Source organism: Neltuma alba, unplaced genomic scaffold (assembly GCF_004799145.2).
Source record: "Neltuma alba isolate B1F8T4 unplaced genomic scaffold, ASM479914v2 tig00011864_pilon, whole genome shotgun sequence".
In the NCBI taxonomy this organism is placed as follows: domain Eukaryota; kingdom Viridiplantae; phylum Streptophyta; class Magnoliopsida; order Fabales; family Fabaceae; genus Neltuma; species Neltuma alba.
Window position 1 is genome coordinate 46,560 of NW_021636468.1, and position 18,191 is coordinate 64,750.

The window sequence follows — 18,191 nt, forward strand, 5'->3', positions numbered from 1 at the left end:
AAATTTTATAACACTGCTGGCTTATAATTAAACTTATCCTTTGATAAAAACACCAAGCTCTTCCGCTGTTCGGCAACGGCACTTACTATATACAGAACCAATGTTTTTGGATCACAGGCCAGTTCATAGGATATTCCTTGGTATATTTGGTAACGGCACAACTTTAAAATATTTTCACGTCTACTGTTTCTGGCGACGCTTTTCGATATTTATGTATGGCTCTAATCATTCGGCCACTTTTATTATTTCGTTTTTACCCCTAACTTTGCTTTGTGAGCTTTGTATGAATTAACCCATGGCATTTGTTGATTGTTGAATCCTGCCCCAGGTTGTTGTTTTAGAATTTGACCCGAAAAAGAAAAAAGTTCAAAGGCCAGCGCATAATAGTCAGGTTTGAACAGATGAATGAAGCTGCCAACTTAAAACTTTAGGGAATAACTTTATCTGAATCATCAACGCATTTTATTGACCAGTTTGGAAAAAAGAAAAAGAAAAAGAAAAGAAAGGCACTACATTCCCATTTCATCAGGGAATTAATTTTTTTGTTACATATTTTTGACCTGCGAGTTTCCAGATTCTAGAATGAATGGAGAATGTATTGGATAAGCCTGAAGGTTTTGGACCCCATTTAATACAACTTTGAAAATTCCATATATATTCACAGAATATTCTTTAGCTTATTTACATATATGATCAGGGGATGAGTAGATGTATAATTAAGTTCCGTGAACTGAGAAGTAAGCAATGGTTCACAACTCATAAACAACACATCTCATAAAAATATCTGCATTTTGTATTGATGTTCATGAAATCTTCACGTTCATCCTTACCGTTTGATCCTTGATATCCCCTTCGTGTCTAGGAACTGAAGTGTTTGATCTGTGTTCTTCTGGCCAAACAAAAAAAGTATTTGGTTTGTGGGATTGGAGGCCTTCCGGGAAAATGTGAGGAAAGATAGAAAAGATGAAACTTTAATAAAGATGCCAGCCAGCTGCTAAAATATTACTAATAAATTAGGAAGGGGAATTGAAATTGGATGAGAATTTACTGTGAAGACTGAGGAGAGAAAACCAATGATGAGAATTGGGGCGGAGGAATTGACCGGAGCTACACAACGTGACAATCCAACGGCTGGTTGCTCACAGTTCCCGGATTTGAATTCCATCCCGACGAGTGCTGGCCCACGGATTTTGAATTCCTTCCTTCCCACTTCCCAGTAATAGTATAATCAAAACCATATTAATAAAAACCATAGTGAGTAACTTTTTTTTTTTTTTTTTCCTTGCGAGTGCGAGGGAGTATTTTAGTATTATACACTACAAAGCGAGCCGGTCCGTACGCAAAGCACGTGAAGCATGCATTATAAGGGGCAGTCAGGTATTTTTTGTTCCCTTCTGCTTATCCTTTTCACCTGCAAAATTCCAACACCCCATTCCCCCTTTATTTCTTTCTTTTACGCATAATCCCCCCCCCCTGCGTACGCAGAATTGCGACAAGTGCACAGTGCAAGCGCAAACAAAACAATAAAATCTAGTATTGGATCACACTGTGAAATATACGAGGAATCTAAATCTTACGTACTTGAATTCTTTGAAAAACTAGTGGAGAAGGGAAATATAAAATTCGTATACTTTATTTGAACAATTTTAATACATCTGAATGAAAAAATGACACAAAAATAAAAATTAAATTTAGAAATTCTCATTTGGTCACTTAATAATGAAAATTCCTATTTAGTCACACATGACCAAATTAGAATTTGCAAATTTATTAAAAAAACCAAATTGCTCTTAAAAAAATTTTTTGAAAAAATCATCAAACACATTTACCGGCCGGTTACCAAAGCTCTTGTGACCGACAACTATTTTTTTGGGATTTTTATAACTCTAGTAACGGGGTCAACAAATCATTTAACGCTATTAATGAGTTCAATATAGTAGTTAATAACAAATTTTTCAAGAAATTTAAAAAATGGCATTTTTACAATTTCAATAATACGGTTAACAAGTCATGTAACGATATTAACAACTCTTATAACGTCATTAACAAAATTTCCTGAGGGTTTTTTTTAGAAAATTCAAAAATTGGTATTTTTATAACTTTAATAATACGGTTAATGAGCTTTTTAACGCTATTAACAAGTTTAATATAGTAGTTAACAATAATTTTTTTAGAAAATTTAAAAATTGTCATTTTTACAATTTTAATAATGTAGTTGTCAAGTTCTTTAACGCTATTAATAAGTTCAGTATAGTAGTTAATAACATGCTTTTCAAAAAATTAAAAAAGTGATATTTTTACAACTTTAATAATGTAGTTAATAAGTTATGTAATGATATTAATAACTCTTATAACGTCATTAACAAAATTTCCTATGAGGGTTGTTTTTTTAACATTAGCTTCCTCTAAAGATTGTGCAACAAATTTTTTCATTTATCAAGCAATCACTATGATTATGAGAATTATTAATATCATTACATGACTTGTTATTAAAGTTGTTAATGGCATTATGAAAGTTGTTAATATCGTTACATTACTTGTTAACTGCATTACCGAAATTGTAAAAATATAGCTTTTTGAATTTCCCGGAAAACCCGTTGTTAACTATTATACTAAACTTGTTAATAACGTTGAAGAATTTGTTAATCACATTACTAAAATTGTAAAAATGTCAATTTTTGAATTTTCTAAAAAATCTATTGCTAACTACTTTATTGAACTTGTTAATAATGTTAAAGAATTTGCTAACCGCATTACTAGAGTTGTAAAAGTCTCAAAAGATAAATTACTGGTCACCAAAGCTCTAGTGACTGGTCATCGATCGGCTGTTGGAGCTTAGACGACTGACAGGTCTCCTAACCTTAGCAGTGGCTGTCAGAACCAGAGTTCCAGCGACCAGTAGGTCGGTGAAAGTACTTGATGATTTAAAAAAAAAAATTTAAGGCAATTTGGTTGTTTTAGTAAATTTCAAAATCCAAATTTAGTCATATATGACTAAATAGGAATTTTCATTATTTAGGTAATCAAGTGAGAATTTTCAAATTTAAAGATCATTTTTGTGCAATTTTCCTTTAATTTTCCTACTTTTATTTTGTTAATTAGCGATGCATAGTAAAATTTATCACACGTTATGTTGTTCATGGACTGTGAGATGTGTATATATTATATTATTTTATAGCGCAATGAACCTAATCTCCCAACAGAAAAAGAGGATGATAAACAATTTCCAGTGAGAAGCATAGCAACTTTTTGCTGGGATTTTGAAATAAGCTCCATCAAAAAGTAATCTTTCTTCATATCATCTTGTAATACTTTTGATTCTTAATATAAGAACTAGTTGATTAATTTAAATAGATTAAAAAATTAGTTAAGTTAGTTATGTATAATAAATAGGTACTGTCTTTCATAAAATACCTTTACTAATCAAATATATTAACTAAAACCACTATTTGATAAAACCTTTAATATGTACAATTACTGCAAAAACTACTTTAAAAAAATAAATAAATATAAGAGATAAAGTATATTTAGGTCTTATATATAGAATTAAAGTAAAAATCAAACTAATTTTTATATCAAGTATGGTAGATAGTATATACATTGCTTTTCGTTATATATCATTTCCAATTTCCATTTTTTCCTGAAACATATGTACGTATTTTTCTTTCTGTCTTTTTGTGGGGCTAGGAAGATCCTTCAATCGACACCTACCATCTCCCATGTAAAAAGACAAAAGCATTTTTGAAGGGGGAATCGCGGATGAGATTTTGCTGCTGAAAATCACTAAGCACTGATTAAAAGCACATTTTTAATAAAGCCAGTAACTTTCCTTTGCCCAGAAAAAAAAAATAAAGCCAGTAACTTTTTGAAATTTCTGTTTCCAGGTGGAGGCCATTCGATGAACATCGATTCGCGACAAATATATCTGAACCTTGTTTTCCTGTTCCTGCAGTTCAAAAACTAAGAGACAAGTGGTAACCCAACTTTAAGGGTATGTTTGGCTCAATGAGAAGAAGAGGAGGGGAGGGATTTTAATGGAAGGAAGAGGAGAGGAGGAGAGTGGAAGGATTTTAATATTATCTTGTTTGGATTTATAAAAAAAGAGGGGAGGGGAGGGGAGGGAAAAATATTTTAATATAGACAATTTTGTTCTTATTTTATTTAAGATATGGGCATAATAGTCACAACATGACAAAATATGGGCATAATGATCACAACATGGCAAAATATGAGTATAATAGTCACAGCATGACAAAATACTGTCCTTCCCCTCCAAATCCTCCCAATTTTGGAAGGGAGGTTGAGAAGGGGCAGGGAAGGGAAAATTTTAAGAAATTTTCCCTTCCCTCCTAAAATTTGTGTATTGCTAAACAAGGAAAAATAATTAAAATCCCTCTCCTTCCCTTCCCTCCCTCCCAAATCCCTCATACCAAACACACCATAAAAACAAAAAAGAAAAAAAAGGAGCGTATTGGCTTCCATTGATATATTGTGGAGGGCGTCTAAATTAGATTTTGTAGGATGGTCCTAAACCTAATTTGGTGATTTTATAAAATTTATAAGATGTTAGAAGAAGATTTTATTAAGGTGACTTGTTTGTCTTGGATATTTTCCCCATATGGTTTTTCATTGGTACTTGTCAACCCCACTTGCTCATGCTTCATCTCTTGATCGCACAAAAGGTTGGCAACGTACTAATTCATGATTCTATAATTCAACTTGGTGTGTGATTCATTATATAATTTTATTACTCCCATAGACAAAACAAAACAAAAAATATCATACTTTTAGAAACACACTATTAGATTACCTAATTTATATTTTGCTTCATCCTTCCGTCCATGGAAATTTGGCACACAGTAGTCGCAACTATTCATCACATCACTAATTATTATATCGAGTACCAAACAAGTGGGTCAAGCTCACCAATTTCCTGCCATGCATTATTTCCTCTTGTTTGGTTTTTGCCAAACACTTTCTTCCGTTTCTCAACTCCTTAACTAATTCAACTAGGTTATGCATCATATCTGGATTGGTTTGTCAATTTGAATAGTTCAATTTTCACACATCGTCGAGTATGCAGACGCCAATTAAAACAAGATCTATGGAGGTGCGTGGTATTTGTCGAGGTAAGTGATCCCAAATTCAAAATAAGCACGTACTAAAAGATTAAATCGGCTCAAAATTTATGGAGGTGTTTGGTTATTCTCAAAAGCATTTTTAAAAGGTATCTCAACAAATATGTTTTTTTTGTAATTACTTTTAAAATTATGATTTGTTTTTCGTCCAAACAATACTCATATTTTAAATTCACGGTTTACTAAGTTATTGCGGGTCATTTTTGCTCATGTGTTGCTGACTACTAGGTTACTTGTAGTTATGTGACGCTCTTATTTAATTTTTGTATTATGACGTGTCTTTACTTATACATTAGTTGAACGGACGAAACTTGAGAAAGCAACACATAATTATCAGCTGATTGAACCGAACAGGCGAGATTGGATTTTCCAGAATTTCCAGTCTCTCATGTTTAAGGCATGGACAATTACAAAATCGAGGGACGTCAATTCCGTCCCGAGTCCTTATGATTGATTGACGTTTTTAACAAAACATATTCAGCAGTACATGTTTGGTTTTATCAATTAATAGTATCATCTTGACGTTAATTTATTACAAACTCCTTACGGCTCAGCATTATTGAAATATTGCGCCTCTCCGTCCATGTCACCTCATCAAAGTGAGTCGTCCACATTTTCTTCCTTGTTTTTTTATGTAGAATAATGTGCTTCCACATATATATAAAATTTGTTTTAACTTCAAATCACCCGTCTAAATGTAACCTCCACAATATATAAATTAGTTATTTGTAATTGACACGTAAAGAAATATGTGATGCCTTTTTGAAATAATCCTACTATTTAATAATTAAAATTCAATGGGCATGAATAAAAATATCCCAATAAAATAATGATGTTATAGAGAAAATAATTACCTCTCAAATAAATCTTAAGTTTAAAACCGGTACAAGAGTAAGGTCAAAAAAAGATTGGTGACAAGAGGGAAGTTACTAAAATGTACAAGGAAGGGCAAAGCTTTGAGAACTGTGGGCCTACGGAATATTTACGATGAGGAGTAGGGCCAGAGGCAAGCAATCCACTACCCTTTGTCGAGGCCCCAATTTTGCTATTCTTCATACAAACGTCATTAAATTAGAACATTAATACTTTTTTAATTATTTATGATCAGGAAGTCTTGTTGTTAGGCTTGATTACATCAACTTGCGTGGGTTAAATCTGAATCTCATATGTCCAAGGTTTGATAAAATAAATAAATAAATGGAGAACAAATTTTTTTTCCCAATTAAATATCTAGGGGAATATAAAGGAGCAATAAGTACTCAGCACACATGCCTCTGCGTGCACTTGAAGCAGATCAAATGTTAGATATTTTGTTGATGTAAAATGCAAGTGAGGTGGGCTATAATTTATCTGAATTAAAATTCAGATTCATAAGCACAATAAAAATATTTTGAAAGGACAATATGCTTCCTTTTTTTAATCCATGAACCAGTAATTCATTGCTGTGGACTAATTAAGCGTTGTTAATTCAACGCATATATATAGTTATCATGTAAGAACGATGACATATAGGGCAGATGGGTTGGTTGACCAGCAACTTAATTAAACGGAACAATCCTAGGAAGCAAATACTCCTCTTACTATCGGGGTCACTTAACTAATCTTGATAAATTAAGAAACTTAAATAAATTTATTACTCGTAATAAATATAGTTCAATTATCTGTGATGTTTTTATGCAACACTAGGCTATATATAAATTTATAAGTTAAGAAAATTAGTTTAAGAAAAAAAGACAAACACAAAATGAATTGAGACATTAATTACTCCTATGATCCTATTCATAAGATAGAGAGAGAATATATTTTTTGGTCATATTTATATGATATTGAGAGAAATTTTTTACATGGATGTATAATTTTATCCTTCACTTATCACTGTGTTGACTTAGTTTATATGAGATATAATGTACGTTAAATAGGGATAAAGTTAAAAAGTTGTTGAATTTTAAATGAGAATTAATGAAGTTTAACATTTTCCTTGACATGTATGAAATATGTTGGAAGTGACTTATAAATAGGACTAAATGAGTATATTGAAGACTATATCTAAGTCAAACAAGATTAGTGGGAGACGTGACTTAAAAGATGTGTTGGTGGGGGCATGATTCGGATTGAGAGAAACAAGAGGGAATGGCTTTTGAAGAAGGCCATTAATTTAAGTGTGGCCTCTCATGACTTCTCTTGCACTCAAAGAGTCACCTTTCCCCCTTCATTATCATGGCTGCAGATCTCTATGCTGCCTCTCCATTCCCCATGAGTTAATCACATGTAATGTAATGAAGTCAGCAAATTCTTAAAAACTAAAACAAAAAGATGAGTGTAAAACTAATCACCGTGGTTTATATATACAGGTTCGATACCGTTTGTTTAAGAAAAAAGTGTCTTGATTCAGTCAAGGCACATATGCCATGCGTTTAACTAATCCTTGTTATGATTTGGTTTCAATCAGAGATCATCGATTTTTTTTTTTTTAAGTTAGCTATAGGGTTAAAACTTAAAATTATATGGAAAAAGCTTAATATTTCTTCTTTTTTTTTTGCACCTATACTATTGAGTACTGTTTCAATCTTTCCTAGTCATTATTAATTTTATGACAGAGTTTTTGGAAGAGCATGATCCACGAGTTCATATCGACTATTAATATTAATATTATTGATGCTTTCTTGTGTGACACACAGCCTAAGCGGGGCTCACACTTGCTCCCATGCTTTCTTTTTCTGTGGCAGTCATTTTGGTTTCCCTTTTTTATTCATTCCTCATTTGTCAATTTACACATTCAACTTAACAACTATATACATATCTCCCTAGCTACCACGTTTTCTCATTAAATCGATAACTTATATAATATTTAATGTATAATAATCTGCATCCGTTCGATTGTGAGTCGAATCCATTTTTAATTTTTACTGCAAGACGCCTGTGGTCATGCCTTAACCAATTCGTGAATATATGGATAAATATAATCAAACACACGAGAATTGAATAACTTCTTATGAAGAAACTAAACTAAGACGTGAGATTTGTATCCTTGCTGGGTGTTCTCGTTTGTTTTCAAATAAAAGATGTGTTAGAAGCAAACAAAAAAGCTGGTTCGATCGTTGTGGACCCTATTCATATTCTATCGAAACGTGGGTTCGAGCATATGGATGACTTCCACAATTCAACTTACACATAATTAATTTTCTTTTTCTCCGTTTCTTTTCAAAAGACGGGACGATGAAGACTTTAGTTTGATTTTTCATGGCACTGAAACATGATGTCCCATTCTCTTTATTTCTGTTTGGGATAACAGATTCTTTGCGATGGGTACGACGAGTTTGAGCCTGAGATTAAAGGAGACGACTTTGTGAGAGAGAGAGAGAGAGAGAGAGGCAATCTGGGATATTGATTGTGTATTACAGCGTAAGAAGCAATCGATATTAGAAAATGGAATGTTACCAAATTGGTTGGCCCAGAACTAAGTAAACCCTGTGATGTGACTCTTTGCTATTGGCCACAAACGAATACTTGACTTCTCATTTTTAACTTTTAATTTTATTTCCTCTATGAACTCAGCCTCGAAAGACATGAACTAGAGAATCACATCGGGAGACCTTAATTTTTCATAAATTTATTTTTGATACTGAATTGGAAGGCCGAAAGGTTTTTTTAAAAAAAAAAGGAATCTAATCATATGGAGGCAATGATGGGCTCCCTCATCGTCTTGCGGATCGGGTAGGCCCTATGAGAAAAAGGCAGAACTTGATTTCGAAATCCTGCGACGCACTTGATGCGTCTGCTTTTACGTTTATTTCTCTCATACAACTTAATTATCTGTTAATAAGTGCGGTGTTGTTTATAAAATATAGATCAGTATGAATAATATAATTTCTTTAATTCCATATTTGATAACTATATTTTGCAATGCTTTATTTGTTGAATATTCTTTTGAAGTATTGCTCAAAAGGTTAATCCATTTATTCTTTTAGCTTTGAACTGATTGCTCAAAAAGTACTGAGTAATTTAATTCTTAAATGTTGACTCAGTACAGTTTAATTCTCGTAATTTGGATTTAAAATATAAATTCTGATTTGATACAATTCAATTCTTATAATTTTAACTATTTGAAGTTTTAGTCTAAAACTTCATGAAATGCATAATTTTATTTTTAAAAATACAAGGATTAATATCATTTTAAAAAGTGTAAAAACATTTTATATTAACAGTATATTTTAATTTGTGTGTTCTCACATTATATAAAGTTAAAAACTTGAGTCATTATATTATACTCCTCCGGTCCTAATTATAAGACCCAATTGACTTATTTGAGGAGATTAAGGAAGTAAGTTAAGTTGGTTATTTATAATAAATAAGTGTTGTCATTCCTAAAATATTCTTGCTAATTAAGTATATTGGCTAAAACTATCATTATTAGAAGGATTATCTTGGAAAAAAATGCATAAATATAAGAGACAAAATGGATTGAGTCTTATAATTAGGACCAAATAAAAAGTCAAATTGGGTCTTATAATAAGGACCGGAGGAGTATATACTATCTCCGCTTCTAATTATAAGATATTATTTATAGGAATGGAGCTAGTATTTTGTTAGAGTTTTCATATTATTGATGGTGGCAAAGCATATCACCTTCAAACAACATAAATAAGTACATATAGTCACAGGGGAGACCACTAGACTTCACTACTTATTTAAGCTACTTTTTATTTTTATTTTTGTATGCATTAAAGTGGAAGATTCTTGCCTATGTGCTACGTGCCAACACTACTATTTCCAGTTCATGAACACCAGCAATTTGGATTATTAAAATTGATTAGTTAGGTAAATGCGCTTTGCGTATAAAAGCTTTGGAGTAAGCCAAGTGGTGCCAAATCACTGGATACCCCAAACACTGTTCGGAGCAATTGAGAAATACTAGCTTTTGTTCTTAATATAAGAACTCGTTTGACTTTTTTTTTTAATCATAAATATAAGACCTTAATCTATTTTATTTCTCATATTTGTCTTTTTTTCAAATCCTTGTAATAATAGTAGCTTTAGCCAATATATTTGATTGGTAACGATATTTTAAGAAAGGCAATACCTATTTATTATAAATAACTAACTTAATTACTTTTTTTAATATACTCAAATTAGTCAACCACCTCTTATATTAAGGACCGGAAGTGGTAATTAAGAAAAATGACCTTTAATCATATAAAAAGATAGCTGCTTAAATAAATAAAAATAATACAGGCTTTTTTTTTAAGTAGAAATAATATAGGCTTTTAAGTAACGGAGATGTGAAGTATGAGTTGTGCATTTTTAGCTTTGAGATAGGCATGCTGGTAAAGGAAAAAAAGCTTTGAGATGGCAGCTTGATCAAAGTAATTTGTTGCGCTCAGTCATGTCATTTCAAATCATACTACATATCAGATTAACCTGATGCGCTGTTTTTTTTTTTTTTTGTGCGCATTGATTTTAGTCGATGAATATTTTTAGACTTTAAAGGATGGTTTGAGCCATTCTAAAGTATGGACAGATATAAATATCAATAAATAAGGAAATTACGTGAATGCCTTTATGTGCATATAAAGGGCCAATGAACTCTTAGCCAGCTTACCACGTAAGAATCACCTGAAAGCCACGTATCAACTAGGCTGCAATTTATCAGGATTAATCATTAATAATTGTACTTATTCGGTGAAATATTCACGATAACAATTCTGAAATGGTCAAATTATTGATACTATATTAATATTAAAAAGTGTTCACTAATGCAAAAATACACACCTATGGTTTGGTGGCAAGGGCATGCGGATCTATTAAAATTTCAAAGTATCTGACTTTTGCACAAATGCTCTTTTTTCTTTTTTTGGAGAGCCTACCTTGGACTTGGTTTAGATTTAATTTTGAGACATATTGGACAGAGAATGCTGTTATGAATCAGAAGACATTTGACAGTGTCTGGAATAGCCCATGTCAGATATTTATTTTGGGGGTAACAATATAATAAACAAAACAGATATTATATGAGGGCAATCATGCGTGACCTGCTGGTCGGGAAAAAAAAAAAAATCATGCGTGACCTAATTTAGCTATCATGCACCTATATTTTATAATTAAATCATCATTATTTTGTGATTCAAAAGAGTTTGAGACGGATAAACAAGTTAGGCTAGCTTATATTCAATGGATAGATGACGTGGACTCAACCTAAACATTATTTTATTCAATTTAATTGCATAAAAAAATATTATATAACTGAGGGTGCACCTTCATGGGAGCACATCCCATGCTTATCACATTGTGATTTGAACCATCCAGATCGATTTTAGATGGTTCAGATTAAATTTAAAATTTTTATATATTTTAATTAACTTTTTGTTTTAATAGATACAGAATTTAAAATAATTATAATATCACAACTAATATATCTTTAAAAGATAAATTTATAATTGAAAAAATTGTGTATTAAAAATTTTAAATCTGAACAAGATTTTGAATGGTTTATATTATATTATAATGTTGCTCATCATTGTGATAAGTACTGAATAAAGACCCCACCTTCATGCACTTCACCTTGTATGCGGTTTAAGTGAATCCAAAAACAATTAAAAAGGACCGATAAAGATTTTTTTTTTATCGGGAAAAAGAAAGAAAGGCTTAATAATAAACCCACGTTTGATAAGGGATGATTGTGGGAACTGGATAGCAGGTTTTTCACGAGCCCTTGGTGCGTGCAGCGTTCTTGAATAAGAGGAATGGGCAGTGTATAAAGGCCTCAATCTGGCTTGGGATATGGGGTTTTAGAAAGTAATTCTGGAATCTGATTCAAAAAATGTGGTTGATATGATCGTTGGAAATTGGAACAAGTCATTCTACAGTCTGGTGATCATACGAACATGCTGAAGCTCCAGTGGGACTGGGAGGTGGAAATCGTGCATGTATCTAGACAACAAAACCGTGTGACAGATTCTCTTGCTAAGGATGGGCCATCCACGACCATTTTTTGGACTACATGTCCTTCTCATCTAAGTGTTTGGGATCTAAATCCCCACCTACTTAGTTTTTCTTGTTTCGGGCTTTTGCCCTCTTCTGTAACCAAAAAAAAAAAAAACTACGCTTTCTTTTGAAAGTGAATGTTCTGTGTGTTGAACTTATCTGGGTAAAGCCTCGGCCGACTAATTTGGTTAAGGTAATAGAAAAAATTCATATGAGGGGCAACCTTTCAAGCCAGGAGCTATATTCACAACTTCAGTATTCGAACTCTGGATGTTACTCAAGATATCTAACACATCATCCCACCTTTTATTTTTTTGACCGGGAAACACACCATTCCGCTAGACTAAATAAAAACTTGAAATGTCATTAAGGGTGCGATATGTAATGGAAAATGAGAGGCCCAAAAGAAAGGCAATGGTAGTCATCCGGCTCAATCAGCCATATTTACTGCCAAAAAACTCCTCCTAAGGATTTGGTGCTCACAGTCTCAGGCTCCCCAGAAAAGAAAAAACTTATGAATAAAAAATACCCCCTATCTAGTTTTTAATTTGAGTAGATTAATGATATTAATCAACTTAATTAATATGATATGTTTTTTTCTTCCTAAAACACCTTAAGCATTTTTCTTAATTTCATCAATCTATTTCCTCCCTGATTATTGTTGGAAAAATATCAATGGGTTAATTTAAGGAAAAAATGATAAATGTGTGAAATACATTTTACACATATGATCAACATTAATTCATCAATCAGGCCTTACATTAGAGACGGGAGGAGGAGTATCATTATTTTATATTAAAATGAGTAATAAAAAAATATTACTGAATAGTAAAGGCAAAGATAAGATAAATATTACTACCTTTATCCTTAATATAAGAACTAGTTGGACTTTCAAATTAGTTCTAAATATAGGACCCAAATTTATTTTGTTTATCATATTTATTTATTTTTTTAAAATTAGTCCTTAAAGTAGTTTCATATATTAAAGATCCCATCAAATGGTAGTTTTAACTAATACACATGATTAGCAAATGTATTCGAGGAAAGATAACATCTATTTATTATAAATAACTAATTTAATAAAATTTTTAATTTATTTAAATTAATTAATTAGCTCTTATATTAAGGATCAGAGGTAGTATATGTTTAATTTACCGTGTAAACAAGAAAATACAAAATCATTCCCCTCCCCATGTGAAACCCTCAGGACGAAAACTTGGTCTGATCTTTTTTGGTCAGCTTAAAAACCTGTTTTGTTTAAATAGTGAGTAGGACTTTTGAAGGAAAAGGGCCCAACAGATTATTTGGGCTTGGCCTATTTTGGTTGGCCATTTGGAGCAGAAGAAATAGGATATACCGCATTGCCTAGTTTGGGTTCCCTTAAGAGTTCAGAGACCAACAAGGGTTGGTTCGAGTGGTAAGCGGCTCGGTTCTACTTAAGCGAACTCTTGAGTTCGATTCCTTATGAATGCAGAAAACTCCCGCTGGGAGATTCACCCACCATACCCAGGTGGGCGACGCGGGTCGGATCCGGACATAGTCAAGGCAAAGCTCCGGTAAACTGGGTGGGGGGAAAAAAAGAGTTCAGAGGACCAATTTCAGTTAAAAAGGAAAAAATAGGAATAGGGGCTTCATGAGTTTTTTTTTGCCTTCGGTTTTCATCCATATTAATCAATATTAATATGTTAACATAATACCAATACTTAGTAGTAGTCTATCTCTGTTTTTTCCCCCACCAAAAGCAGTAGTCTACCTATTAATTAAAGGCTTAAAGAGGCGCACTATTCAATTCATTCGAGTTGATGGCAAACCCAAAAAAAAAAAAAACATTTGAGTCATTATAATACAATAAAGCCTGAAATTTTATAGAAAAAATACACTTCTTATAAACCCTTTTTTTTTAAGCAAAAAACTTCTTATAGGTTTAAAATTTTGCTATTTCTCGTAATTTTTTTATTTACTCAACATAATTATGCACCTTTTTATTTATTATTTGACTTCAATCGTAAAATTTTTATCTTCTCCAACAACAAATTTTTATATAAAAATAATTTATTTATTATTGAAAAAAACTCTAAATCAAAGTTAAAATTTAGCATAAAATTAAATCAAAGGATTAAAATTATATTTTCACTAAATAAATAATAATAATATTCCGAGCTTGGAAGCGTAATCTCGTTACCAGCTAGGGCTTCCCTCGCAATTGTTCACTGGTGGTGCTGATAGCAGCGAAACAAAGGAGACACCGAAAAAGAGAGCGACAGGGCCACAGGGGGAAAGAGAAATGGGGAGAGAAAGAGAGGTGCCGAAGCAGCAACAGCAACAGGTGGGATACGCGGAGCAGCTTGTCGCCGTTAATCGCTATAATCCTGACATCCTTCCCGATCTCGAAAACCATGTCAACGAGCAGGTACTCGACAAATTTTTAGTTTTTGATTTCTGTTATTCTTACGTTTGTCCTCTTTAACTGGGTCTTGATTAATAGAGATTGAAATTTCTATATATACTTTTATGGGTATTCCTGTGTATCTCATGACTGTTTTGTCCGCGTGATTGTTGAATTCATGTGTTGAAATCCATTACTCTTGATCACGTACGTAGATGTTATGCGTCTTCCCCTCCTTGTTTTATATGGTATTCTTCCTATTTCCATAGGAGAACGGGGAGATGTCGTGTATTTACGAAACAAGCAATCCAGTCATAGCAGCAAAATGAATCTAGGGGCTTGGAAGCATATGAAAGTTTTAAGTAGTTTGTCAGTTCAGAAAATAGTGTGGTCTTGGCATGCACAACGGCAGCATTATCCATGATTTTCATTCACGGCATTAGTGGGGAGAAACACCTTTTAATTTTTTCCCATTATTTTTAACTAAGCATGTATTTCCAACTATTCTTTGATGATATCGTTCTTCTCAGTCCCCCATACTACTGAGAATGTGATTGGCAGGTAATTTGAGAATAAGGTACAAAATGGAGGAGTATGAAATTTTGTAATATTTTACAGTTGTCATTATGCTACGGCTCAATTTTTTTTTTCTTTAATTTCTCTTGATTGTTTATAGTGAAAATAAAATGGAAGGGATCACTTTATTTTTGTTTCATTTCCTCTCTCTCTATAGACATGTACATGTACTTTTGTTTCATTTCCCTCTCTCTCTATAGACATATACATGGTAAGATCTCTTATACTGCAATAGCTCTGCTGCGCTAGGCAAATGCATGGAAGACATATACAATTTCATATATTTCTATAACAGCCATCAACTTAAAATGTGTGATGTGTACGTATTCTTTTGGACCGTTGATTTGACATTTTCCCTTAAGTTTAGGACATAATTTTCACCTCATCTGTACGATGAACAAATTGTAATACGTCTAAACAGTTAGTTACCTCCATTTTCCCCATCCCACCAGTTTACACTCTAACCGGTAGTTTGTAGGACTATTTTGAACGTGTATCTTGCTAGCTGTACGTCTGTATGCCGACTAAACAAATTTTCTTTTACATTCTGTTTATTTTCTAAACCAGGTTTCATCACAAACGTACAGCTTGGATGCAAATCTATGCCTTCTTCGCCTCTATCAGGTATTTTGCATGCATCCTAATGAAAGGAATAGGCAGGCACTTCTGTTTCCCTAGGAGGAGGTCTCATTCTTTATCATCAAACTTTCTTTTCCTTTGTAATTAGCAATTATTGTAGCTATTCTACCTTCTTGTTTTCTCTTTCAGTTTTGGCTGTAAGACCACTGTTTGCTCACACTGACAGAATGCTGAGTAGGTTACTAATAAGTTTTTCTATCATTACAGTTTGAACCAGAGAGAATGAGTTCTCAGATTGTAGCCCGCATATTGGTCAAGGTCTGATTAAGCAATTTATGGCTGTATTTTGCTTTTTATGAAAAGGAGCACGTATGATCAGTGGATTGAATACAGGGCTGATGTTTTACTTTCTTCTATTGAGCAGGCCCTCATGGCAATGCCAGCTCCGGACTTCAGCCTTTGTCTCTTTTTGATTCCAGAACGTGTGGTATTTTTCTTTCAAATCATTCTTTTCTTTGTTCTTGTCAGGGTCACGGAATAGTTTGTTCTAATGTTTGTTTATTATGATTCTTAGCAAATGGAGGAGCAATTCAAGACATTGATTGTTTTATCACACTATTTGGAGGTATGCATTGGGTCTCATTATCCAGTCGTCTACCCAAAACTTAAGTATTAATCTATTTCTTCATTCACCAGACAGGAAGATTTCGCCAGTTTTGGGATGAAGCAGCAAAGAATCGTCATATAGTTGAAGCTGTGCCAGGTGATGAGACACTGTGACGGATGAAAAGATAATTTGGTTTTTTGGTGCTGACACTTGAAACTGATAGAGCCTTCTAGCTTCTGCTTTTTCATTTATACATATGCTTATGCACCAGTCTGAGAAGCTATCGATTGCAGGTTTTGAGCAAGCAATTCAAGGTTATGCAATTCATGTGCTCTCGTTAACTTACCAAAAGGTTCCTAGATCTGTGCTGGCTGAGGTGGGTTATAATCTGCCCATTTGAGCCTTTAATTTATTAATTATTGGAATTTGCTTTTTCCTTGCTACTAGTTGCTGTCACCTGACTTAGTTGATTTTTGCTTTTGAGTCACTTGTATTGAATGTGGTGCATATTCATTTTTCTCCTTGTTAGCAAAAGCACATGATCAAAACCGAATGTAATAGTGGGGGGAGGCCGCAGGGTTGTGTCTAAATTTTGTGTTTTCCTGACTTAGATTCCTTATTTGAGCATGAAAGATGCCATGATTTTCTCATTAGTCTCAGGTATAAAATAATTAATTGTGTCAATAACTCTCGCAGGCCATCAACATAGAAGGCTTGGCCTTGGACAAATTCCTTGAACACCAAGTAGCTAACAGTGGTTGGGTCATTGAGAAAGGCCATGGCAAAGGTCAACTCATTGTCCTACCAAGAAATGAATTCAATGACCCAGCATCGAAGAAAAATGCTGCAGACAGCGTGCCATTGGAGCAAATTACGCGTATTTTCCCTATTCTGGGCTGACATATCTCTGGATCCGCCCAGTGACACAAATTAAACTCTATTGATCAGTTTTCGGGGGTTTTGGGTTCCTTTTGCCTTCTCTTGTGCCTGCTACTCTCTCTGGATGCCTCCTGATTTACTTTCCGGATGAAGATTTTTGAATGAGATTATCTGAGGCTACTTCTTCCTGTCGCTTTTCCTTTCAGATGCTTCAGTTTGATTATAGAGGACAGCTTTTTGTCAGTGATCGAGAATTAATTTAAGCTGCTGTACCAATGGATTATTGTACTTAAGAATGGTTCGTTCAACGGTGGTCATGTCTAAGTTAGTAGTTTCCCTAGTGGCAAATCTTGTTTGTGGATGCACTCAATCCGAGTTATGGTAATGCTGTGAGGAGATCGAGAAATTTGCATAGGATGTCATGAAATAGTGCATATGCTTCGAAGGCAATTATAAGCAATGTGGTCAAATATCATTTTATAAATAGTCCTAGCCATCTTAAGCTATGGGAGTGTAAAAAAGGTAACTAGCCTTTGTCTAAAACATTTATTACAATATTTCAGTTATGCCCTTCATGAAAATATATCAACTTGGTCAACTTTTCTTGGTTAAAAATAGGTATTTCGTTCTTATAAAGATGAAGGATATAATACAATTGTTAGTTGATACGTCTCCATTTATATGTTTTAATACAATAAAAGAAATGCAAAGAATAAGAAAATTAGCCTTTGATGCTTTTCTATTTATATGGTACTTTCAAGATAAATTATTTCTTTTCTAAGTAAAAAGCTTCTTCATTTTCCAAAACAAAAATAAATAATTAGAAGACAAAAATGATATTTTTCCTCATCTTTCCCTTGTTAGCACGATGCGATTCCATCATCCACTGAAGAAAAACCCCCGGACATAGGTACATTCTCAATGTTTGACGGTAAAGTCCGACATATCACACCTCAGCAACATTTTTTAAAAATCCATTTAAGCAAATTAAATTGTCCTTCATTACTTCATATAGCCACACAGAGAGCTTAGAGGAATTGATCAC

At 33.2% G+C, this 18,191-nt stretch overlaps 1 protein-coding gene across 1 annotated transcript; it reads left to right on the plus strand.

Moving 5' to 3' along the window:
- The first annotated feature begins 14,301 nt into the window (after positions 1–14,301).
- Positions 14,302–17,652, plus strand: LOC114718720 (eukaryotic translation initiation factor 3 subunit K). Its single transcript, XM_028904136.1, has 8 exons — positions 14,302–14,529; positions 15,649–15,705; positions 15,928–15,978; positions 16,085–16,147; positions 16,235–16,285; positions 16,357–16,423; positions 16,561–16,643; positions 16,964–17,652. Exons 1-8 carry the CDS (start codon positions 14,404–14,406, stop codon positions 17,165–17,167), a joined length of 702 nt encoding a protein of 233 aa, XP_028759969.1. The 5' UTR covers positions 14,302–14,403; the 3' UTR covers positions 17,168–17,652.
- The last annotated feature ends 539 nt before the right edge of the window (positions 17,653–18,191 follow it).

Excerpts from the sequence above, each read along its gene's own strand:
- LOC114718720 (XM_028904136.1), top strand. The coding sequence starts at position 14,404 with ATGGGGAGAGAAAGAGAGGTGCCGAAGCAGCAACAGCAACAGGTGGGA. Across the intron at positions 16,286-16,356 it reads TTTTATCACACTATTTGGAG|ACAGGAAGATTTCGCCAGTT; the intron begins GTATGCATTGGG and ends TTCATTCACCAG. Across the intron at positions 16,424-16,560 it reads TATAGTTGAAGCTGTGCCAG|GTTTTGAGCAAGCAATTCAA; the intron begins GTGATGAGACAC and ends TATCGATTGCAG.